Source organism: Tetrao urogallus (genome assembly GCF_951394365.1).
Source record: "Tetrao urogallus genome assembly, chromosome: 1".
In the NCBI taxonomy this organism is placed as follows: Eukaryota; Metazoa; Chordata; class Aves; order Galliformes; family Phasianidae; genus Tetrao; species Tetrao urogallus.
Genome location: NC_136813.1, coordinates 10,701,154 through 10,726,528, shown reverse-complemented (window position 1 = coordinate 10,726,528; position 25,375 = coordinate 10,701,154). Strand labels below are relative to the sequence as shown.

At 41.7% G+C, this 25,375-nt stretch overlaps 2 protein-coding genes across 2 annotated transcripts; both read left to right on the top strand.

Annotated features, from left to right (window-relative positions):
- Positions 1-308: 308 nt before the first annotated feature.
- On the top strand, positions 309-18,000 carry MRE11 (MRE11 homolog, double strand break repair nuclease; the record flags this gene model as incomplete). The annotated part of the gene is made up of 19 exons (XM_079549386.1): positions 309-328; positions 964-1,096; positions 1,813-1,973; positions 2,713-2,800; positions 3,704-3,845; positions 5,024-5,138; positions 6,037-6,222; positions 6,753-6,924; positions 7,255-7,335; positions 7,852-7,978; positions 9,649-9,752; positions 12,115-12,288; positions 12,900-12,962; positions 13,855-14,065; positions 14,918-14,995; positions 16,128-16,186; positions 16,641-16,716; positions 17,084-17,154; positions 17,956-18,000. 19 exons carry the CDS (start codon positions 309-311, stop codon positions 17,998-18,000), a joined length of 2,106 nt encoding a protein of 701 aa, XP_079405512.1.
- A 4,082-nt stretch (positions 18,001-22,082) lies between these two features.
- On the top strand, positions 22,083-25,003 carry GPR83 (G protein-coupled receptor 83; the record flags this gene model as incomplete). The annotated part of the gene is made up of 4 exons (XM_079538440.1): positions 22,083-22,469; positions 22,813-22,938; positions 23,893-24,026; positions 24,379-25,003. 4 exons carry the CDS (start codon positions 22,083-22,085, stop codon positions 25,001-25,003), a joined length of 1,272 nt encoding a protein of 423 aa, XP_079394566.1.
- Between the last annotated feature and the right edge of the window lie 372 nt (positions 25,004-25,375).

Sequence of the window (25,375 nt, the reverse complement as noted above, 5' to 3'; positions counted from 1 at the left end):
GGCGTTCTGTTGGCCGGGCGGGGCCGGCTTCGGGTGCAGCGCCGCTTTCACGGTGTGAGGGGGTGGGCTGCGCTTGGTCGGAAGTGGCTGAAGTAGGTTCAGAGCTTGCTTGATCAGTGCCCGAGAGTGTTTGTAAGTTGTCCTTAATAAAAGTCTGAGTGGTTGCCGGCTCCGCTCGCTGTGCCCTTCGTTCTGATTCGTTTGTGTTCTTATCTCTTAGGCACTGATGCGTCTGTGACACCAGGAACCGGTTCTCTGCCCTCTCTGGCTGTGCTTGGAGCCTTTTTTTGAGGAATCCTAGCAGGAAGATGAGTGCCGTCGGTTTGCAGTAAGCTCTGTCAGCTGTAGCACGATGCAGTTCTGCCATACCAGACAGCAAACCTTCGGTGCATTTGAAAAGAGCTAAGTGCTCAGAACTGTGTTTGTTGTTATGCAAGGCCTTTCTTTTGTGTGTTTGTGGATTCCCGAAACAAGCAAACACAGAACGTTTATTTGCAGAGTTTTTCAAAGGCTGAAAGCACACAGAGCACCCTTTAGTTTTTCATCAGGTGTTTGCAGCCATTTTCTGAACTAAACTGATTAGGATAATCTAATTGTGAAACTAGTTTGTTTGGTCCTAGAGTCATGGAATATCCTAACTTGGAAGGGACCCATAAAGACCATCAAGTCCAACTCCTGGCTCCACACAGGACCACCCAAAAATCAGACCCTATGTCTGAGAGCATTGTCCAAATGCTCCTTGAACTCTGGCAGTTTGGGGTTGTGCCCCCTGCCCTAGGTCTGTTCCAGGGCCTGACCAAGATCAAGTGCCACTTGCAAGTAAAGCAGTGAAACGTTTTGAGAGTATTACAGGAAAAGTACAGTGATAAGGATTTTATAATAGATCTACTGTGTATTTAATGGCTTTATACCAAACAAGTTACTTCAATAAGACCTGTGTTGAAATTTTCCTGGTTTATTTAGGGATGACGAAGATACCTTTAAGATACTGATTGCTACTGATATTCATCTTGGCTATTTGGAGAAGGACCCAGTGCGTGGCAACGACACGTTTGTAACTTTTAATGAAATTTTGGAGCATGCTCAAAAAAATGAAGTAAGTATTACTTTCTGGAAAGTAAAGGAGACTAGAAAATCCATTGCAACCTGGTAGAAGCTATGTAGCTTAGTCTTGTAACTTTTGTAATATTAAACTAAGCATTTATTTATTGCAATCAGCTACATTCTTCCCTTAGTAAAAGAAATGCTAATATCTTTGTGAGAGCATTCTTCTTAAATTAAGACCTTGGATGTGTGATCGGTATTTTCAGTGCACTTGCACCACTTCCAGGGATATTTAGAGAGGTTTTAATGCTGCAAGAATGGAAAATCACTAGGAGAGAAGAGGTACTGGGGGGATGAAAGGACAGAGCACAGCCTTACCAGAACCTGGAGTCTTGGGGGTACTGGTGGGTGGCAGCTGAGCATGAGCCAGCAGTGTGCCCTCATAACCCAGAGAGCCAGCTGTACCCTGGGCTGCATCCAGAGCAGTGTGGCCAGCAGGGTGAGGGAGGTGATCTTATCCTCTGCTCTGCGCTGCTGAGGCCTCACCTGGAGCACTGCCAGTCCAGATTCAAAATAATTTACTTAGTTTACTTATTCTGTAGTTAATTGGTTCATGAATATCTGCAACTACAGACTTGTTTTAAATAGGGGTCCTGGTATGAAGTATGTGGGAGTACTTAGAAGAAGTAATTTAATGAGTTTGCTTACAGGCCCTTAAGGTAATACAAAGTGCTGTATTGAAATAATGGAGCTCTTTGTTATATACAGGTGGACTTTGTTTTATTAGGTGGGGACCTCTTTCATGAAAACAAACCTTCCAGAAAAACAATACATACTTGTTTGGAGTCACTAAGAAAATACTGCATGGGGGATCGTCCTGTTCACTTTGAAGTTCTGAGTGATCAGGCAGTTAATTTTCAGTTCAGCAAGTAAGTCTGTTTCTTACAAGCTACGGTGTCATGTGTTTGTTTTTCATATTGGATGAATGTGTTGTGATTTTTATTTATTTATTCTTAAGTGCTGTATATCACAGAATGGCCTGGGTTGAGAAGGCCCACAATGATCATCACGTTTCAACCCCCCTGCTATGTGCAGGGTTGCCAACCAGCAGACCAGGCTGCCCAGAGCCACATCCAGCCTGGCCTTGAATGCCTCCAGGGATGGGGCATCCACAGCCTCCTTGGGCAGCCTGTTCCTCTGTGACTGCCACCTTGAAGCGTCAGGCCTGTTTGTATGGGGCAGTTTATAGCATCACCTCATCTATCACCTTCTATTAAGTCTGTAAAGGACCATTTATTGAGAAACCTCTGGAGATGTTTTAACAGTTGATAGATTGAAGTAATAAATAGGCTGTGTCTTACAAGTAAACCAACTTAAATGAATTACTGTGCTAAAATAAATGGTCTTTTGCATGTAAAGGTTGCACAGTCTTCTGCTTTCATATATTAGCTCTTTATTAATGATAAAAATATTTTTGCTACCATACTCCCATTAGAAACTTCCAGACTGTGAATAAGAATCTTCTGATATGGAGCTTAAGTTTAATCCCAGCCACTTGGTATCATTTGTGCTGCTGTCGCATATTTCTGATGACAATTTGAAGAAAATGTTGGGAATTTTTTGTTCACAAATTTGTCGTTATATTATAACTTGTTTTCCTCTATTCAGGTTTCCATGGGTGAACTACCAGGATGAAAACCTCAACATTTCTTTGCCAATTTTTAGTATTCATGGCAATCATGATGATCCCACAGGGGTAATTATTATTGTAATTATGCTACTGTGTTACAAAAATAATACTGTAGGATGGACTTGTATAAAAATACAATTCTTTAGGAACAGGCTTGTTTGAGTCAGTTCCTTCCCTCTTCATATCAATATTCTGTGTACCTTCTGAAATTCTCTTTGTGAGAGGCAGCAGCCTAAGGGTGTCATCAAAAAAGAGAATTGAAATAAGGGATCCGTATGGACTCTATTATATCTCTTAATATACATAGGCTTTGATAACTGGGAACAGAATCACTTCCCATGCCAAGAAGTGGCAGCCCTTTGGAAAGTTTCTAAAACAAACTCATCTATAGAAACTGAAAGCCTTTTTTCTTAAGGAAAGGAAATGTTAATAGTTTGACTTGTGCTTAAATTCCTTGTATGATTGATAGGCATTTTCAATTTTGAGTCTTTAATTTCAAGTAGAGGCACTTCAAGGAAGGTAAACTAATAATGTTGAAATGCCTGTTTAAAATCCAACATCTAAAACTAAACAGGAAAAAAAAAAGAACATTTGGAAAGCATGCACTAAATTAAGAGCTCCATATTTTATGACAAACAGCAGAGTATCATGGTGTATTATAACAGTAGTCTCAGTCCTACTACAAAGTGTTGAGTTTAAGCAGTTTCTTGTAGACGCTGGCTGGGGTTCTCCCTTATTTCTCTGAATGATGTTTCATTTCCCATTGTTAAAATTAAGATTTGTAAGAAGGATTTTGCTTCTGTTCTGATGAATACCAAAAAGTGCTAATATAGCTCTCTGGCAAGGTTTCCAACTGCAGAGTGTATTTAAGGAAGGATATCCTCTTTCCCTTCTGAAACTTTCCCTTTGACTTTAAAGGCTACGTTTCCTGTTGAAAGCATTTATTTGATTCTCTCTGATTTTCTACAGGTGGATGCACTGTGTGCACTGGATATTTTAAGCTGTGCAGGATTGCTGAATCATTTTGGACGTTCAACTTCTGTGGAGAAAATAGATATTAGCCCCATTTTATTACGTAAGGGTAGAACAAAAATTGCTCTGTATGGCTTAGGTAAGAATTTTTCTGCTATGCTGTGGCTCAACTGTTCACATATTGCCAAAGTTCAATATGTCTAAATCAAGTTGGAACAGACACACCTTTCGGTCTGTTGCTGTATAAGTAAATGGAGTTGTATTCATTCAGTGCAGTGTTGTTTCCACTTTTTGTTTGCAGAAGTTCTTCACTCTGCCCCTTTATTTCATATCCAGCCATGAATGCTTCAACACTGATTTCCAAGCAGCTTTTACAGTTCTCTGTTAAGCTCTAGTTGGCCGTGATTCCTTCTATTAAATGAAATATTTTAGAGTTTTCATGGTGTTCTAAAAGTTAATAATGAGTGTTCGAATACCACAATGTCAAACTTCACAAAAAGCAGTTGAATACCCCAAAAAATCACTATTGGGAAATGCAGCAGCCTTCTAAAGTGGAAATCTTGTGCAAAAATGTTTGAGAGATGTTTCGTTGAAGTCATCTCTGTTTTACACCCTCTAGACTTTGTTTGATTTATAGAAAACTTTTTCATGCAGAAGAGACATACGTTCCATGTGGGATTCTTTGAAGTCCATAATAAAAATAAAGCATCCAATGGTTGGTTTGGGTTTTGTTTAGTTGGTTGAGTTTATTTTGCTAGTTTTGTTTTTTTGTTTTTCTTTGCCTAAGGAAACAAACAGCAGCAGCCAGTTTAGAAGGACTGCAGATTTTTTTTTTCCTGCTGTGTGGGAAAGCACAAACTTTGTAAAATTCATGCTTTCTCTGTTGTTTTCTAGAGATTTTCGAAATATGCTTAAGAACTCCATCTCCACTCAGTCATAGCTGGTTTTGGAGTGTTTCTTACAACAGAACGTGCTTATTCCATTGGCAAGGAATAAAACATCTCCTGTTTCTGATTCTGCCCCTGCTACAGCGTTTGGCACAGAAAATTGACAAAGAGTTTTTAAGCTAGATGTAGTCAGTGACACTGCTTTCAGTTATTGGAAAGTAGATTTCTTGTCAGAATGCCTTGCATCGCTACAGAGGTTTCTAATATGAGAGTGTTATACTTAGAGTTCATAATCCCACCTCTTAGTGACAAAAATTACAATCTTACCAGGGGTTGTTCTACTCTATTAAAAAGAGTTGCTAATTAAAACACTATAAAATACAGATAGACCACACAAAAATGTTTTATTGTTTTGTTTTGTCCCCTGCAGGGGCCATTCCAGATGAGAGGTTGTATCGTATGTTTGTCAATAAGCAAGTAACCATGCTGAGACCAAAGGAGGATGAAGACAGTTGGTTTAACTTGTTTGTGATTCATCAGAATAGGTAGCAGTGCTGAATGAATTATGGTGACTTAAACTTACTGTGGTGTTCTCATGAAACTGCTTTGAAATCTGCAGGAGAGAAAGCCAGCTGGGCTGGCTGGTGCTTCGTGTGAAGATGTTCCCAAAAAGAAGCACTGTTTTACAGCTGTTCTTATGGAAAAACCATAATGGAAAAGAGTTGAAATAAATGAGTTGGAAATGCTGGGAAGTTGATTCCCAAACTCTTCATACCTGAGAGCCAGGGAGGATTTCATTTAAGTCTTAAGTCTGCTTGTTAGATGTGAGAGACCAGTAAACCTCATATCCCATTTCCTAGACTTTGACCCATAATTCCATTAGTATTTTATCTTCACTTGCATTGCTGTTCTTTACAGATTCTCTTAATTAGAGGATGTTAGCTTGTGTTCTTTCTGCCTACCCATTTCTTCCAGCAGTATCAGTAGGAACAGGCAGAGTTCTTTTCCAGATTCTTTGATTTTTTTCATGCATCACAGTGTGGCTGTCATGTGGGAGATAATGGTGAGGCAGAAGTCAACAAACACAGCTGGGACCTCTGGCTGTTGGCTCTGCCCAGTAGGCTGAAGGAGCTCTCAATCTCTTCCATCTTCTGGAAAGGGACAGAGAGCTTCATTCAGAACAGAAAAACCACTTCTGAAAAATTTCCCTGTGTAAGTAAACTATCTTTGACTCAAACCTGTGTAAGTTGTCTTACCTAAATACTTCAAACATTTGGATGAAAGAAAAAATACGAAGAATGCCTGATGTAAAATATACATCAGGTATTTTTGCTTGAGATTCTCCATCATTTTAATATCACATTGGTGGTTTTCACCTCCTTCACTCCCCACCTGTGCCTACCCATTACTGTACACTAATTATTTTTCTGTTTTCTTGATTAGAAGCAAACACGGAGCTACAAACTACATTCCAGAGCAGTTTTTAGATGACTTTATTAATCTTGTTGTGTGGGGTCACGAACACGAGTGTAAAATAACTCCAGCCCAAAACGAACAGCAGCATTTCTATGTTACTCAGCCAGGAAGTTCAGTGGTGACGTCTCTGTCCCCAGGAGAAGCTGTAAAGAAGTATGTGATTTCTTTATTTTTTTTATTATTTAGCTCTTGTCTCATGTGTATTGTGTTGACAAATGACATCTACATAGCCAAGAAAAATGCTCCTTTTTAGTATGAAAGGGATTGTGTTGTAACATGGATCAGTGTCACAGTGTGACATGAGAAATGAAGCAGATGGAATCGGTGCCTGGGGTGTTTGTTTTACTGTGAACTAAACCTGATGTTCAAAACAAACAGAACTTATCCAAGAGGATAAGTTAAGGATAAGATAAATTGCAATGATATGAAGCGTGTGCAGAGCAGGCATAATCTGACTATGCTGTGTTGGAAGTCTTGCAGTGCCAACCCTGAAGTGAGTATTCAAGAACTTTCCATAGCTCTAAATTTTTTACTGTGGCTTTAAAGCTTTTACACCATCTTCCCACTGCTCCCCCCCCCCCCCCCCCCCCCAAAAAAAAAAAAAACAAAACATGGGGTTTAGAACAAACTTCTGCACCATATTCTTAAGTTCATCTTCAAGTAAGTTGTCTTTTTCCTGCTAGGCATGTTGGTTTGCTGCGTGTTAAAGGAAAAAAAATGAAAATGCAGAGGATTGCTTTAGAGACCGTACGAACTTTCTATATGGAAGATGTTGTCCTGGCTGATCACCCAGAACTGTTTAATCCTGACAACCCTAAAGTAACTCAGGCAATACAAGCATTCTGCATGGAAAAGGTAACTTCTAATGCTTGTGGTATTCTGAAATCAGCGTATGGGTGGGGAATGTGGTCTGTGACTAGTTTTAAGAGTGGAAGATAAGGAATCTTATTTCTTGTCCCCTGTTATTTGAAACTGTTTTGGGGCCTGCTTTGCAGAGGAGTTGGACTTGATCTCTAGAGGTCCCTTCCAGCCCCTACAATTGTGATTCTTTTCCCTGGAAATGATCATGAGCTGATGCAGATGTAGCTGAGCTATGCTGTATTGGAGATAGGCAAGTTACATTTGAAGGTTTCAGGTATCTGTAAGAGAGTAAAGTGGAACTGAATTCCTGTTTCTACTCCATAGGTTGAAATGATGCTGGATAATGCAGAAAGAGAACGCCTTGGAAATCCACGCCAGCCAGAGAAGCCTCTCATTAGATTACGAGTAAGCTGTTCAATTTGGATTAGTTTGCTTTTGGAAAGTCACTGTGAAAAGTTGCAAAGGAAAAACAGTGCTTGTTGTATAAATACATGCAAATTCTTGCTGTGTACAGGCAGAACAATCTGCTTTCGTGCTCTGATTCTTTTCACCTCTGGTAAAAATAATGTTGTGTGATACAGAATAAGATTGTTCATCAATGTACTTTGCTGGTCTGAATGAGGAAATGAAAAGTGACCATTTACAGAGAATTTTTTTAAGTCATATTATCATCCTGCATAACCTAATACATGGAAACTTTCCTTAACCCTTGCAAATGGAACAAGCTGCGAATCTGTGCTTGTATTGGCTATTCTGCATAGTATGGTGAAGCATTAATTGTAGATTGGCTTATTTTTCACTTCACTTTTTTTTTTTTTTTTTTTTTTTGCTTTGAAAGGTAACATAACAAGCTTGTCCTGGTTTGTATGACTTCACTTTTCCTGCTTGTTTCATGTTTTATTTTTTTCTGTCCTCACTTAGGTTGATTACACGGGTGGCTTTGAGCCATTCATCATCCATCGTTTCAGCCAGAAGTACATGGATAGGGTGGCCAACCCAAAGGACATCATACATTTTTTCAGACATCGTGAACAAAAAGAGAAAAATGGTAATTGGAAAGGAAGGCTCTCCTTAGCTTTCATTTTTTCTTCCTTTGTCTGGTTACTCAGCCTTTGCTGAACTTCGGTGTCTACCAAAGTTACAGGGATAATAATGATGTATATAATCTTACTGCAGAAGAATTTCTACTAGATTCCCAGGTTTGTCTAAAAATTCTGGTATTGAATGCAGTGTCTGTCAGGTAGTTGTTCATAAATAATTCCCTTTTACCTCAAATCTCACTGAGTTGCCTGCAGTGCTACCTATAGCCCCATATCAGACTGAGTCATAATCATGAGGAAAAAGCACTAAACGCCTTCCTGCTGGAGCTTCTCAGAAGGAGATGGTTGGCTTTGGGCTCTCTGTAGGAAAAAAGGTGTATGAGGGGCTTCTGGCTTCTCAGCCTGTTCCACGGGTGTTTCCCTTCAAGCATTTTGTGGCAAAACAAATAACAGCTGTTATTGTAGCACTTCTCACTGTGCCTGGAATTTGTTATAAATGGTTAATAGATACTGCCCTAATACTGGATTTGTAATAGGCACTAATGAAGGTACAGCTTGTACGAGAACATACTGTGCTAATCTAAAGAACTGTTAATGTTACACATTAGTGCATTCTGAATACTCCAATTCCAGAGACAGTTATTCTTTCCGTTGTCAGTTTTATAAAGATTGAAGCATGGTGGTTCATGAATAAAAACAACTTCTAGGGAAGAGGTTTTGGTTTTTTAAATTATGCAGTGTTGCCCTTGTTTGGTTTGGTTCTGTTTTTGATTTGCTCATTAAACATTCCCATTAACATTTTCGGAATGTAAAACAGCTCCCTCGCTGCATTTTATCAATGCATTTTAATTTTCCTTTTTAATCTGAAGTTGAGGAAGGAAATATAAGAAGAATGCCATGGATCTTTGCATGACTTTGCTACCTTTTGCTGTAAGTTAGGCTGCTGATGAAGCAGGCAGAATTTCCTTTGCATGTATACGTAACACTATGGCTCAGTACGGGATGATGGTCACACTTCTTAATAGTTCAGAAGTTGTTATTCTTTGTTTCTCTGGCTATAGCTGCTTATCTAACAAGGCCAACCCAGCAGCGTTTTATGCTTGGCTGTGGCAAACGTCTAGAAATAGTCATTAGAATCATAGAATGCTTTGGGTTGGACAGGGTCTTTAAGATCATCTGGTTCCCATCCCCCTGCTGTAGGCAGGGACACTTCCCACTGGACCAGTCTGCAGTCATTTTGTATTTCATGGTGTGGTGTGCGATAGCCTCAGGTGATCATCACCGTCATTCTTCTGTTGTTCCTGCCTTGCTTCCTTGGAGTGTAGGGCAGCCTCACTGTGCTGTGCATTTTTCTTTTACTCACAGTCAACCAAGCATATTATGATAGCCTTCAGGATGTGTTCTGTTCCTAATTCCAGGAGTTCAGTAGTTAGAAGTATCTTTTGTATCCATGAGGAGTGTGGTTGTCTTGTATAGATATTTCATCTGTTATATTTACTGTGTTTGCATCCAGTAGTGTACAGCTTGAATAAACCTTTACACATAAAAGGGACCATGATTCCTAAGAGACCTATATTATATATTTTTTCCTCTTTACTTACTATAATTAGGATAATTAAAATCTGTCAGTTCCTGCATGAGTTGTGGGTTACGGTGTCACTATGCTTTTCTGTTTTAGACAATGATCTTAACTTTGGAAAGCTGTTTAGCAGACCTGCTTCTGAGGGGGTGACACTGAGAGTGGAAGACCTCGTAAAGCAGTATTTTCAGACAGCAGAGAAGGTATCTTTGTACCTTTTATGAATTTGTGTATATATTTTTTCTTTTGTTGCACACATTACTTTACTTATGTAAAGTACTTATAGTATATGCTGAGAAGACTGACAGCCATCAAGAAGTTCCTTTATTTCCTATATAACTGTATATGCCTTAGGTAAGCAATTCTTGCACATAGGGTGTATGAACGCACACTGTTTTGATAAATCACAGTAGCTGTTTATGTGAACTTGTAGCATCTGCCCTGTGCTGAATGTTGCATTCTGTTGCTACAGAAGGAAAGCCTGAGGCAGCAGGACCTCAGAAGCTACCTTAATTTATTATGGGGAGGTGGTGAGGCTGTACCAGTTACAAGTATCTGCTGAGTTGGAATCATTTGTTACACTGCAGTGTGTTTGGTATCCTCAGACTTAGTGCAGTTCCACATGTTTAACCAGGAGCAGAGAGGACAAAGAAAGCACCTGGCAGTTTGCTTTTGTGTCACCCTTTCATTAAACCTCATCTACTGCCTTTCCCCAGCTATGGGGCTGCAAAGTCTTAGGAGTGAAATACAGTGACCAGTGAGTCAGCCATCCAAATGCTGAATCTAGAAGCTATTTCAGAACGTGATTTATAGAAGCTTTTTAGAACTAGGATTCTTGAGGCAGAGATCACCAAATTTATCACCTTGCCTGACACAGGCCCCTGACATAAATTAAGCTCTGGAAGGGCTCTTTGCTGTCTGAATATGATAGGGAATGGAACCCAGGATGAGTAATTCAGAAGCAAGCAGTGCTTCAAATGTGTGCCATCCCTGAATCCATGGAGAGATCATGGAGGGTCAAACACTGTACTATTCTATGAAGAACAGTTCTGCTTTTAAACTGTTTTCCTCCCTTCTGCAAAATTGTCCCTCTTAGACCATTTTCCCAATTTCTTTGTATATTCTTATATAAACAACTTGTATAAACCAGTTCTAGCTTTTGAGGTCTGTTTCAGCTGCTCAGCATCTCTAAAAGACCTGAAAGAATCAGCTGATGTTTCTGGAAGGCTTACAGCAGGGGGATAATACATTTCAAGTCAACAGTGCTAAAGGAAGAAATAGAAGTGGAGGAAGTATGTTGCCCCCCAAGATGGGGGAAGGGCTTGAGCTTCAGGCTCTGCTAGGCACTTCATCTTGCCTGGTTAGGTGGACAGAACAGCAATCAGAGCCTGAGGTTGCACAGGGCTGTAGTGGGGTGTTCCAAAAATGTTAAACCCCAAATATCTAACAAGCAGCAGGCATTTTGGTTCTGCTGTTGCTGGTAAGCTAAGGCCTGGGAAATGAAATCACTGCTATTTGTTTCTTTACTAAGTTGTATTTTTTTTTTCCCACTCCTTCAGAGGAAACCTTAATTGCTGAAGTTCAGCACAAACGTTCTGCATCATTGCAGTCAGTCTCTCTTTTGAGATGCTTGCCTTATTGTTTTGTAAACTTAATTGATAAAAATTGATTCCCCAGTTAAGCATTATTTCAGGGAAGGTTTTTTGCTTCTGGTGTAACTCACAGTAATTCCTAAAGGACAAATGGAAGGATCAAGGGTTATTAAGAAGGGTATATATAATGCTTTTTATTAAGAAATTATCTGTGCTTTAGTTTACAGTCAGAAGAAACTGCTGTTTGAACACTTCTCATGTAGGGGTTTCTTTCTCAGAGCATCTTTTCTTACTCTGTTGGGGTAAAGAAGATGAAGAAGAGAATGGCAGTAGAACACCACCAGTAGCTTCTGCTATTTCTGCTAATTAGTGCTGGTGGTAATATCTCACTGTAGAATATTTTGATGAATAGCATCTCACTTGATGACCAAATATTGGTATTTACAGGATTGCATTTCAGTAGAGTAGATTTCTGCTTAATAGCTCTTAATGCTTCAGAATAATTTACTCAGCTCTGTCACTGTCAGTTTTTTAATAGTAATGTTTTACAATAAAACTAATTAGCTTAGCATCTGTAATAATTCAGTGCCTGTTTCTAATTACTTTTTATGTCTCCACAAGTAGATCTTTGTTAATTTTAAAATGGGAGGTTGACTGGGAAAAAATACAGTATTACAGCTCAGTAATACGTTTGAGACAAATTGTTTTAGATATGAGCAGCATTGCAATTTCCTTACTACTTATGAAATATAATGTGGAAAATACTACATTAGGTGAGGCATAACGTGCTAATAGCAGCTGAGTTGTGCCTATTGGAGGAGGAATGATGTTTGCTTGTTGCTCTGTTTTTTTTTCTGATTGAAATCTTCAGTGCTACTTCAGTGTTACTTCCTTTGAAACCCAGCATAATGTTTAGTGGGATAGCAGGAATATCACTCATTTTCTTTGAAACTGTTTTCCCCTTATTTTAAAGAAAGTACAACTTTCACTCCTAACTGAAAGAGGAATGGGAGAAGCAGTGCAGGAGTTTGTGGACAAAGAAGAAAAAGATGCCATAGAGGAGCTGGTGAAGTTTCAGCTAGAGAAAACACAAAGATTTCTCAAGGAGCGTCACATTGATGCGGAGGAAGTAAAAATAGATGAGGAGGTAATGGTCTGTCATGGTCAAATCTTTAGAAGAGGTGGAGACAGTAAAAGAGTTGGTGCTTAAAGCTGGTTACATAACCTTGCCTGTGTGCTGCACTTGCAACACTTGTCTCTAGTCCTTTTCTGTAATTAATATGGGGATTGGGTTCCAGATAGAGAGTTCATAAGTTTGTGCTGAAGATGTTTGTGTTATGTGTGTATTGCAGTTTCTCTCTTCTCAATAATCCTGGTCTCCTGTCTTTCTACTTCACCCTTTACCTTGCCTTCTCCAATTATTCCTGTTTCATTGTCACTTATTGACTGTTTACTTATTTTGCTTCTCTTGAACGTATCTCCTGCATTTCATCGTTGGCCCTGCATTTCATCATATGCAATTACAGGAGAGCTGCCAATGGGGTGTGAGATGCTTAATTTGTAGCATCATGCAGACTGTGGTTAGTATAAGAAGTCTCTAAACAAAACTTTAAGCTATTTTTACTTTCTTGCTCTCCTCTTGCATGAGCTTGACTTCAGTTCAGAGATAAAGACTTCTTTCTTACTATGTTTCCAATACTGTACAAGTTGTTACTCTGAAGGAAACTGTTTTTTTTATTACTGTTGTTATTCATTCAGGTGCGAAAATTTAGAGAGAGTAGAAGAGAAAACACTGAAGAAGAGGATGAGGAAGTTCGAGAGGTAACTGCTCAGAGTTTTGGACTTAAATTCAAGGATGGAATTTTGCGTATGAGTGAAGTCACTGTATAAATAACTTAGCATCATCCCTGCCAAAAGTGCCTGTCTACTGCGAGAAGATTAACAAGTCTTGTAATCATCCTCTGTGCAATATGTGCCTAAGATGCTGCTCAGTTCAGCCTTTGAGATCTGCTCTTCTAGAAGTTTGTGAACCTGAGTGTTCAGTTGCCCTTGCTTTGAACCAGGCAGGTGGCCTTCAGAGCTCTGTCAGCTTCAGCTGTTGGTGATCCCATCACCAGTGGAGATGTGAATGGGCTATATTGATACTTAGAAAAATTGCTGCTACTGGTAAAGTTTTGGTACTGTTGACCTTATCAGCAAACCAGGCCCTAGATCTCCTGCAGATTTGTGTCTAGATGTTATAACTTTCCGTAGAGAATTCCCAACCACTACTGGTTTGTTTCTATAAGCTATGTGGAACTGGTATGAAATTTTGAGGGAAAGAACAGCTACAAGAAGATTCACTTCTAATCTGTTGTATTTTCACTTTAACAAGTTGTCACTGATGTCAGTGAAGATAATGTCAGTTTGAAGATAATGTCAGTGGAGCTCAGAGAACTCTTCACCTGAGCAGGCGTATGTAGCTGACATAGGTTGATTTATTGCTCACAGCAGAGTTAGGTGAACAACCACATTAACCAGCTCCACAGCTGACAGCTGCACATCCAAATGAAATAAAATAAATACTCAGCTTTTTGACAGATATCCTTGCCTTTCATAAGGCTGTGGATTTGGATCTTTTAAGGCTCAGTTGTTTGTCACAACAAGGATTCAACAGGAGTGCATTTCGTAATTTAAGATTCTTTTTCGTCTGGCACTTATTGTTCCATTACAGGCAATGACGAGGGCTAGAGCTCACAGGTCCAAGGATGTGGTTCTTGACTCAGCCTCCAGTGATGAAGAACTCATGGATACAGGGATGAAAGCCTCTGGTGATTCAGATGATGACATTCCCACAACACTGAGCCGAGGAAGGGGTAGAGGAAGGGCAAGAGGTGCAAGAGGGCAAAATTCAACAGCAAGAGGGTCATCTCGAAGGGGAAGAGGTAAGAAATACACTCAAACTCTTCACTGACATTTTTCTTTGAAAGGATTCTCTCCTCAAATGCTTCCATCAAGTGGAAGCTTCTAGCTAAAAAACACCCAGAGATAAAATAAAATGCTGAAATGATTTAGGTACTGTGTGATACACAGCTGTGTCTTCTGTGACTTAAGTTGTGACTTTTTCATGGTGCATTTAAAAGGAAGTTACCGTTCTTCCCAGCTATGGAGGCATAGTAGGTTCATAAGAGATCCATTACTAGGAAGGTCTGTTCCTATGAATTGCATGGATATATCTTTGTTGCTAATGGTAATGCAGTGCTATGCGTTCAATAGTATAGACACAATGTACAGATTGTCTTAAATTGCTCCTTAGCTTTGTGTGATTGTGCAGACCTTGCATTATGGGGGGCAGTAAAAAAAATAAAAATAAATACAAGATGGGGACCTGCAATGCTGTACTCCTTTGAGTTGTCAGTAATATGCCCAGAGGTCTTAAGTGAGAGATCTAAGAGCAGGATGAGTTGAAAGAAGGACAGTCATCTTAGGATGGGGTTGGTTAGTGCCTGAAGTCAGTTTTGAGCTTGTGATATAATGTTGTGATTCAGTCAGAGCAGTGACATGACGTGTGCTGAGACTGCCTGTGGAGCTGTAAGCACTTGACCCAAAGTAGTTCATCTGTTTGTAAGGGGGCTTTGTGTCAAGGAAGAAAGGAAGGGAGTAAAGAGTAGGTTTTTATGTGACTTGCCTTTCATTGTTGAGAAAAATTACAGAAAATGTCATGCAGGAAAAAAAAAAACCTTTAGAAATTAAAAATGACACCAAACAGACTTGGATGTTGTTTATTTTTCCTATAGGAAACACTAGCCAAGGGTCATCTACTAGCAGCAGAACATACAAGTCTGTGCCTGACAAGAATTTGTCTGTCATGGATGGTAAGCCTATGTTCTGTCCATCACTCTGATATGCTCTTCTGTTGCAGGAAATTTACTTACTGGATGTATCTTAATTGCCTTCATTTCTATTAGTCAGGTTCAGCTGGGAGAGATGATTTTGGTTCTAATGAAGCAGGATAAGTAACAGTGATGAGAGAGGGAAAAAAGTAATTATATCTGCTGTCACTGGGGATAAAATGAGATGTGCTGGGAACTCTGGAATAGGACTTGATGATCCTTGTGGGTCCCTTCCAACCTGGGCTATTCTTTGATTAGGCTGGAACTGGGCACAGGTAACAGTTCACTGTAAGCTGTATGCAGTTCTTTAAGGAGTATGAATAGAAGGAATATGTCTTAGCAGCAACTTTTCTATACAGCATATGCAGGAACTGGTTAAAATTCTTAAACTTGATGATGCTTGCAGGTTTAGTAAGCTTTGAGAATCCATCTTGTCTTATTTTTTTTGCAAATTTAAGGAACATTGGTTTGTAGCAGAGAAGAGGAATTCATCTGCACTGTAAGCTGCATGCAGGAGAGCAGCCCTTCCCTGGTACAGAGGACAGGCTCTGAGGAAGTGGTGTAGATGATCTCAGTACTAAAGAGAAAATACTGCTCAAGAATTTTTACATAAATCCCCTCCAAAATATCCAAAGGTGGCTCAAGTTTTATTTAAATTAATCATAGACTCAGCAAATGATCAAAAACAATGCAGAGAAATCAACTTCAGAAAATGTGTTAATGTCTGCTAGGGATGTCCAGCCCTTTGAGCCACTTAAAAAACTGGGGAACAAAACCACAAAACTGACAGGTCAGGTGCATATGGATGTGACATACAGGAGTGTCAGTTATGGTAATGCTTTTCTCTGCCTCTTAACTAAAGCTGCTGATGTTTTTTCATCCAGACTGGGAAGCTCCTCCTGATGCGGGTTGTCAGATGTCAGCAAGGCTTAGCTTCTGCTGTTATCTGCCTGGGACCTTTGCTTCTCTTAGTTTGAGGTTGACTTGCTTTCTTTACAGAGGATTTTTTATTGCACAGGAAACTGATGCTAAGCAGGTTTCCTGAAAGGAACAGAATACTTACTGCATTTTACTGTGTGAGCACTTAAAAATACTGCATTTATTTCTTTCCCAGAGACTTTTAGGTCTTTGAAACCAGAGACTTCCCAGAGTGCATCTAAATTTTTCTCTGAGGTAAGAAGCATCTGAAAAGTAGCGAAGCTGCATAGCTGCTGCCTTTTGCTGCCATCTGCTTTGAGAAACAAACACACAGTCATAACATTGACCTCAACCAGCAGGTGTTCCCAAGCTATGAGTTCCAACAGGAAGGTTCCACATGCTGATTTGTAGGCTTTTTTTTGGTATGGGGTCTGTATGTGCAATACAAAGACCATGTGTTACTTGTGACCATAGTCTGAGATACTAAGAGTGAATACATGAGTGTTTTTTGGGTTTCTGCAAGGTCTTGTGCAAGAACTGCACACATAGTACAGTTTTCCTCTAGAGCCTTCTCATATGTGCTCTGTAAATAAGTAGCTATATACTTGAAATGAATTCAGGAAAGTTACTGTGCAATAATACTGCAGTATTATGTATTCTGTTCCTCTAAAAATAAGTTCTGTGAAAAAGCCTGGTGTCTATCTTTCAGGATATTATAGATGATGAATTGGATCTAGAAGAGTCTCATATTAGTCTTTCCTCCAAAGCAAACCAAAGGTCAGTATGTTTATTTGGTGGGTGCTACAGTGGCTGCCTCATTTCTGACTGGTTTTTGGCAGAGCCCAGGGAACTGATCCACTGCCTGAAAGAACAGCCTGTCACAGATTTCATACTGCAGCTTACAGAACTCATCTGTATTTTTTGCCCGTTAACGTGGGTGATCTTCAATGAAAATAAGTTGGAGTACTGGCTGGCATAAGCTATAAGCTAGGTCAGAGTTTCAGAATCTGTTACTTGGAGACTTTGAATCATTTTGCTCATTGTTATTATTTGTTGTTGTTAAACTATTGATGGATGAAGGGAAACTTTCTGAAATGTCTGCCATCTGATAACATGCTGGTACCTTTTTTGTTTTCTTTTTAAGATTCTCAGCTATGTCTTTTTTTGGTAAAAGAGGTTCACAAAGCCAAACATCCAGAGGAGTTGATTTTGAGTCAGATGAGGTATGGTACATTGTAACCTTTGTTGTCTGTTTATGTGAATTTCTATAGATTATTGGTTTTGCAGTTATTTAAATAAAGCATTTCTGAGTAAAATCGAATTATTTTTACTAGCATGACTAGATTATTATAACCAGCTTTAGTATATATACATAGACAAAAAAATAAGGCTAGAAAGGGAAATATCTCAAGTTCTTAATCAGTTAATCATTGCTCCTGGAATACACCAAGTAAGTTAGATTTCCTGGGAATTAATTGTTTTATATGTGATTTTGCACTGAACACACACTGTACAGTGTGCTGTTATAGAATAATAGCAGGCTGGCACATAACCAGCACCACAACCTTAATGAGATCAAATGTTGACCACTTCAGAGAAAGAGAAGATGCTAAATTCTTACCCCTTCTTTCTGCCATCTCTTCCTGTACTTGAAGTGCAGCACTATGTGTTTGTTCCAACGTGCAGAAATAGTAGTTCTGATACATGGAAACCTCAGTGAAATACAGTGTGTGGTATGGAAATGGCTCTAATTTCACTGAGGTATGTGCTGCTCAGGATTATAACCTTTTCCTAGGCTCGCCCCAAAATCCAGGTTGCTGTTGTGATCACACCGACTCTGCATATTTGTGACTTGAACTTTTAAATCAATCGGTAATATCCTTGCAGTCAAAAGCAATAAAAACAGGCTTGTCAGAAAGCACAGAATTGAGTGACCTGTCTATCTTAATCTAAAGGTGACTTTACCTTTTATGACTCAGAATGTGTGCTAGCTCTAATAATGCACATCTGTTTACGTTTTGCAGGATGACCCGTTCAAAAACACTGCAGCATCACGAAGAAAGAAATGATCTCTGCCTCGCTACGCAGAAGAGACTGTGGAGTAAATGGAAAGCAGTTTGCAAGGCATACTCTGCATGACGTTTCTCTGTATGTGGTAGTTTGCCTGCAGCCTTCACTTCTATGAAATGTTTTCAGTGGCACCAAATTTAGTATTACTGGGTTTTACATTAGTGGTGCATGTAGATACGAGTGCATACTTGGGCAGCAAGACATTCGTTTTCACTTTTCTACAGTTACAGTTGAAAACTCTTTAAGAGTAATAATTTAATCAAAAAATGCTGATTTCAGTAATAAAGCTGGAAAGTATCCTAATACTTTCAACTTAACAGAACTAAACCCGCCGTGGCACTGTTACTAAATGTCAGAGTACACAGAAGTTACTGCTGCTGTGTAGTTCAGGAGCTGGCACGGAGTTCAGATAGAGCTGCGTTCTCAATGTTTACCTTGTTAGGATTTAAGAGCTAGAACCTTACAGCTTCATGAGGAATGCTGACTGAAGAGTACAGCAATGAGCTTGTAACAAGCATGCCATTGCCTCTTACCATTTCCTTAGCTAACAGTTTTCCAGGTGTCTACTGCCATGCTCTTCCTAAAATGTCATCGCCGTTTTTCAAAAGATTTCTTCATATGAGGTTTTTAAAATATGGTGCTTGATTCACAGTGAGAGAAGCACTCCTGTTGAGGGATCCAAGACCCATCTCTCCTTCCCCTTCTCCTCCTCTGTGCCCCACTCTGCAGAAGGTGGTGTTCTACAGCAGCAGCCTTTAGAATTAGCTGAGGGAAAAAAGCTGGAAGTGATCACCAGCATACACCCCAACGTGTCTGAGAAACACCAAATGAGTGATGGAAGCCATGCTTTTGCATTTCTGTGTTCTCTGTTGGAGGGATTGGGCGTTTATGGTGTTCTGGCTCTCACTAAACATGCCTGTTACTTCGTGTGCATGTGTGCTGTAGAGCAGACTTAAATGACCCTTGAGCTTCCTGAGGACTTCATAGAAATGATCAGGTCTGTCAAATTTCTAACGTAATGCTCAGGAGCAATTTGCAGAGAAGTGCTATTGCCTGAGACATCAGGAGATAATTTGGTGTGTCTTTATTTTCATAAAGAGCTGTCACAGCAATCATAATGTTACCTATGCAAATAAAAAGCTGTTGTAAATGCCCTCCAGGATAAAGGTTTACTTTTTTTTTTTTTTTTTTTTTTAAATAAAGCATTTCTGTTTAATAAATTCTGAATGTCAATTGTATGGACTTCTTTGAGTGGGAGGCATTGAGGTTTTTTAGAATACTTTTACCTCTTTATGAGCCTGGCCTCAGCCATTTGCTTACCTCCCTTGAAATAAACATTTCTCAGATCCCCTCTCAGTTGTCTTTTGCCCAGGCTGAAGAGACCCAAGTTACTCAGCCTTTCCTCATGCAGAAGATGCTCCAGGCCCTTTGTCATCTTTGTGGCCCTCTGCTGGGCTCCTTCAGGGGATCCTTCTTTGAACCAGAGGGCCCAGAACTGGACACCACTCCAGGTATGACCTCACCAGTGTAGAGTAGAGGGGGAGGATCACCTCCCTCAACCTGCTGGCTGAGCTCTTCTGAATGCACTGCAGGATCCCATTGGCCTTCTTGGCCACCAGGGCACCCTGCTGGCTCATGGCCAACCTGTGTCCAACAGGTCCCCCAGGTCCTGCAGAGCTCCTCTCCAGCAGGTCAGCCCCTAACCTGTACTGGTGCATGCAGTTATTCCCCCCATGTGCAAAACTCTACGCTTAACTCTCGTTAAATCTCATCAGGTTCCTCCCTGCCCAACTCTTCAGTCTGTCCAGGTGTTGCAGAATGGCAGCACAGCCTGGTGTGTCAGCCACTCCCAGCTTTGTATCATCAGCAGACTTAATGAGGGTGGCCTCTGTTCCTTCATCCAGGTGGCTGATTCATAGATTTTTGTCATGTTAAACTGCAGCCATTCCCAAATTGTCTTTTAGAAGATGAAAACAGCATCTTTCATTCTGGAAGCAAAAAATGCAACCTGTTGGACATAGGTATTTTTTTTTTTTTAACACTGAAGGATCTTTCTTCTCATCAGTGTGCTTTTATTTTTATTCATTTCCACAAGGATAAGACACTCAGAGTCAGTGTCAATTCTCAGAGAATTCCCCTGGATAGTTTCTGAAAGGTCACTTCTCCCTCGTGCAACTTGCAGCGCAGCTGCCCAAAGAAGGCTCAGATGTTGGCAGACCCGCACTGGATGAGAAGTTGTTTCCATGGATATGGTGGGGTGTGCACCTCTGCAGTGCTTTTGTTTGTGGGGTTTTGGTTTTGTTTAATTACCCCTTTAGTTGAATGTTTCCAAATCCCATTTTGTAGAGTGTCTGGGTAGGTTGTTTTGGTTCTTGTTTTGTTTTATGGCCTGTTTTCACTGCTCCTCTTTTCCTAAATTGTAACTTCAGTTGAAAGAGCTTTTGAGCAGACATTTGTGGTGATATAAATTGCCTGAGAGCCACGGATCTTTGTTTCAGGTGTTTTTTAAATACTTTTTTTATTTTACAAGATGCCTCGGGTCACAGATACCTGATATTTCTGTGTAGCTCTTTCCTTTTGCAGACACCGGATGATGGATGGAGATGTTGGCACACCATGAAGTCAGCTGAAGCAGATATGAAACTGTACTCCATCACTATTGAACTTATGTATATTCTTTTCACAGGGATCACATAAAAACTTTCAACTCTGCTGAATGTTTGAAGGGGAAATATCACATCCTACTGGGATCCTGTCTTTTCAGAAAGAGAGAGAGCAGATTGGTTGCCACATCAGGAAGAGGTACAGGAAAATGTGCAACTTGTGGAGGGGTTAAGGGCGATATGACAAGAGGGAATGGATTTAAACTGAGACAGGGGAGGTTTAGGTTAGATATTAGGAGGAAGCTTTTCACACAGAGGGTGGTGACGCACTGAGGCTGCCCAAGGAGGCTGTGGATGCCCCATGCCTGGAGGCATTCAAGGCCAGGCTGGATGTGGCTCTGGGCAGCCTGGTCTGTTGGTGACCCTGCACATAGCAGGGGGGTTGAAATTAGATCATTGTGGTCCTTTTTAACCCAGGTCATTCCGTGATTCTATGATTAAGGTATTTTTTAAATCCAAATGCATCCCTTGGCATTGAAAGCCAGTTCTTCCTGTGAAGTTAGACAAAGTAGGTGAGGTCCTGAGGTCATGGTAGAGAGTTCATTAGTAATGACAGTGAATGTCAGCCTGCTGGAGGAGTGCTGCCGTATATCTATAATCTCTCTCGTGGCTGAGAAAGGAAAGCATTACAAAATGCTATCAGCTTGTAATGGTTTGGCAAAATTGCGGATTACTGAAATGAATCATCTCTGAGAAAATATCTGCTGCCAGGTGGGTATTTCTGGTGGAGAGCACAGTGTGTGAGGCCTCATGGCAGCTGCACAGAGCTGTGTCAGGGGAGGGGCATGTGGGGGCTGGTAGGTTGGTAATCTCCTAACCCTTAAACCACAGCTTACAGTCATGGGGTGACCCCTTGTGCATGCATGTATTTTCAACAGTATGTGTGTGCGTGACTTTCTGTGCTGTGCCCCTGTTCCATGCCAGTTTGTAGTGATGTGAAATAGGCTGGAACTCGCCTGTTGATCTGGTAAAGCTGAACTTCTTTTTGAAATGTGGCCTGGAAGACAGCACAGCCCCTGTACACATTGTTGGTGCTTAAGCAGCACCAAATCAGCATGAGCAGTGCTGCTCTTGAGGAAGGATGCTGAGAACCAAAGAGACAGATTTTGCCTGCTGTACAGAGTGCAGCTGTGATTGTCTTGGAGTGACGCCTGAGGGGAGTGTAATTGTGCAGAACTGCAGCACGTCAGAGCAGAAATAATGCTATGCAGCCCAATGGGCAGGAATGCTGGCTGGGAGCTTGTGCGAAGACACAGAGCTCCTCTGGAGGAGAAAAGTGATGAGGAGCTGAGCAGGAGAGAGAGGAGCCCTGCTCTTCTGGCTATGCCAGTGCATCACTGGTAGCAACATGTGCCCAGCCACAGCACTGCCCTGAGTGAGTTATTTCCCCTGGGGAAGCACGCAGCAGCCTGCCAGAGATGTTCTCCTGTTTCATTTGGCTCTCCCTCCCCTACTTCGTGAACACCTTCCCGACCTCAGGAAAGTTCCCCCTCAACAGAAGTCTTGAGGAGATGTTGGAAATCCCAAACATCTCAGGGTTCTTTCCATGGGATAACGACACGCTGGCCGACTGGCAGAGCTTTGTGGGCAGGAGCCGGCACGGAGCAGACTCGCAGCATGTGGCGGCCAAAGCTCTGCTCATCACGGCGTATTCCATCATCATCATCTTCTCCCTCTTTGGCAACGTCCTGGTCTGCCACGTCATCATCAAGAGCAAACGCCTGCGTTCTGCCACCAGTCTGTTCATCGTCAACCTGGCCGTGGCTGACATCATGATCACGCTTCTCAACACGCCTTTTACACTGGTAAGATGGGGACAGAGGCCTTTCTTGCTGGGGGGGCTGTGGCTGCAGCTCGGTGCATTGGGGTGACCTGCTGGCACACAGAGAATGTGCCATAAAGACACTGAAGTAGTTTTAGTAGCCTCAGCAGTCTGGCAACGATTCAAGGCAGAAAGAAACTGCAATTTTAAGGCATCTTTTACACAGCAGAAGTAGTTTTGTGCCAGAGGTGGAATCATAGGTGTTAGAAGGGACCTCTGGAGCTCATCTGGTGCATCCCCCTGCTAAGGCAGGTTCCCCACGGGAGGTTGCTCATTTAATAAGCATGTGGGTACAGGCACAAGTGCTAATGTCATTCTGATTCCAGGCTCGTTTTGTGAACAGCACGTGGATATTTGGGAAGGGGATGTGCCATGTCAGTAGGTTCGCGCAGTACTGCTCGCTCCACGTTTCTGCTCTGACCCTCACAGCCATTGCCGTGGACAGGCACCAGGTGAGAAGTCGCTGGAGCAGAGAGCAGGAAAGCTTGGAAGGGTGTGATTAAAATGAGAGAGTGTGATCCCATGTCCTTCCCTTCTCAGCTCAGATTAATATAAGATGCATGAAGGGCTGACAGTGCGGTGGAGCAGCTCTTTGTTGTTAGATGAGAACAGCTCCACACCTGCACTGAGGTGGGACGTGTGCACTCCCAGCTGGGGACAGGAACTCTGCAGATGGTCATCCAGTCGCACTCAGGCCAAGATGAAGTCGTAAGGTCTGATAGGAATTCACACAGGCAGCTGTCCCATGTGGGAGGCTTCTTTGGCCCCAGTGCTGTGGGTGTGGGGATGTCCTGCTTGGTGTCAGGCAGCCCTGGGACATTTCACTCCACATGAGATGCAGAGGGTTGGTGTTTGTCATGAGCAGGGCAGAGCTGCTGCTGCTGCTGTTAGAGGCATCAAGTCTGGGAGCAGTCATGTGTTACCAGGTTGGATTCACCCCAAACACACACAAAGCAGGCTGCTGGTGGTGATATTTTTCACTTGCTAACATCTAGCTGTTCCCATTATCAGAAACATTCTGAGGAGCTCTGGCTACTTCACAACCCCATGGACCTCTGGTCACTGAGGCAGACTATGCCTCCTTCCTTAATTTGCTTTTAAGCAAACAGAATCTGGAAATGAATACGTGTGTAAGGCCCACTGATGCCACTGATGCCACTGATGCCCTGTTTTTGTCACTCAGACTAAAATACCAATGTTCAAGGGTCGGACTGGGATCTGCCTTTCCTGGATTATTTCAGACATTCATGTGCAACTTGTAGGCAGTGAGAGCTGAGAGGAGGCAGCGTGGTTTGCATGCTGAATGTCTGTGTCTAGTAATAGATATAAGAATGGAAGCCTGCAAAAAATTGATACAATTATTTCCTGAAATGACACGAGCCTGAATGTTAGTTTGTTTTGAACAGGTCATAATGCACCCTCTGAAACCTCGCTTACCTATGGCAAAAGGCATTATCTACATCTCTGTAATTTGGGTCATGGCAGCTTGTTTTTCCCTCCCACATGCTATCTACCAAAAACTCTTTACTTTTGAATACAGGTAAGGATGATTTTCCTATGTTGGTGTATTTTCCTCTAGTCTCACCGGAGGCCAAGTTCCCGATGGCTACGCATTGGAATTTTCTATTGAAAGCCCTGAACTCACATTGAGGTTACCCAGAAAGGGGGCTAGTTTGTAATTTACATCAATTTCCATTTGTGATGGCTGACATCCTCTTCTATTTTATTTTATTTTTTTAATATTTATTCTATCACCCTAATCATACAAATTAGAACACGAAGTTCAGGAACTGTCCCAATCATTCTATTTCTATACGTTGGCGTTTGGGTGGGCTTTGAGGTCCCTTCCAATCCAAACGGTTCTGTGGTTCTGGATATTTCTCCCTTTGCAGTGAGGAAGTCACTCGGTGCCTGTGCATCCCAGATTTCCCCGAGCCAGCTGACCTCTTCTGGAAGTACCTCGACTTAACGACCTTCGTTTTGCTCTACGTCCTGCCCCTGCTGATCATCTCTGCTGCCTACACGACAGTGGCCAAGAAGCTCTGGCTGCGCAACGTCATTGGGGATGTCACCACCGAGCAGTACTTCGCCCTTCGCAAAAAAAATAAGAAGACTATAAAGATGCTGATGCTCGTTGTCATCCTCTTTGCCATCTGCTGGTTTCCCTTAAATTGCTACGTCGTCCTGCTCTCCAGCCAAACCATCCGCTCCAACAATGCCCTTTACTTCGCCTTTCACTGGCTTGCAATGAGCAGCACCTGCTACAACCCCTTCATCTACTGCTGGCTCAATGACAGCTTCCGGGCAGAACTGAAGGCTTTGCTCAACATCTGCAGAAAACCTCCGAGCCTTGCAGAACAGAGGCTTCCCTCCACGGTCCCTTCCTACCGAGTGGCGTGGCCTGAAAACAGCCTCTTCAAGAGGCTGCAGGTCTCTCATGTCCCTGCCTCAGCCTCCATCAGCCGCTTAGGAAAGATGGACATCTCTGCAGTTGAGCCCATAGTAGCTGTGAGCTAAATGGTGGCCCTGGGAGATGGATACAGACCACACATAGGTTTGACTGGATCTAGGCAAGTGGGAGGATGTGGAACCCTGGCCTAAGCAGAGACTGTGCCAACTCCTGTGGTTGTACTGAAAAGCCCAGCTCCACAGCTGGTAGTGTGAAACTGATGTTAATGGCATGGAGACTCCAAAGGGAAGAAAGCAAAGCCTTGCCAGGAACGAGCTTGCTTTCTGTCTTGGTCAAGCTGACTTTGGGTCTGCTGGCAGGAGGGATTCTCTGCATGTGTCTCTGTTATTTGCATGACCGAGTCTGTACCACTGGGGCCATTTGTGTGCTTTGCTGGTATTTAAACACTCAAGCAGCAGTCTGACGTTAAGCCTTCATCC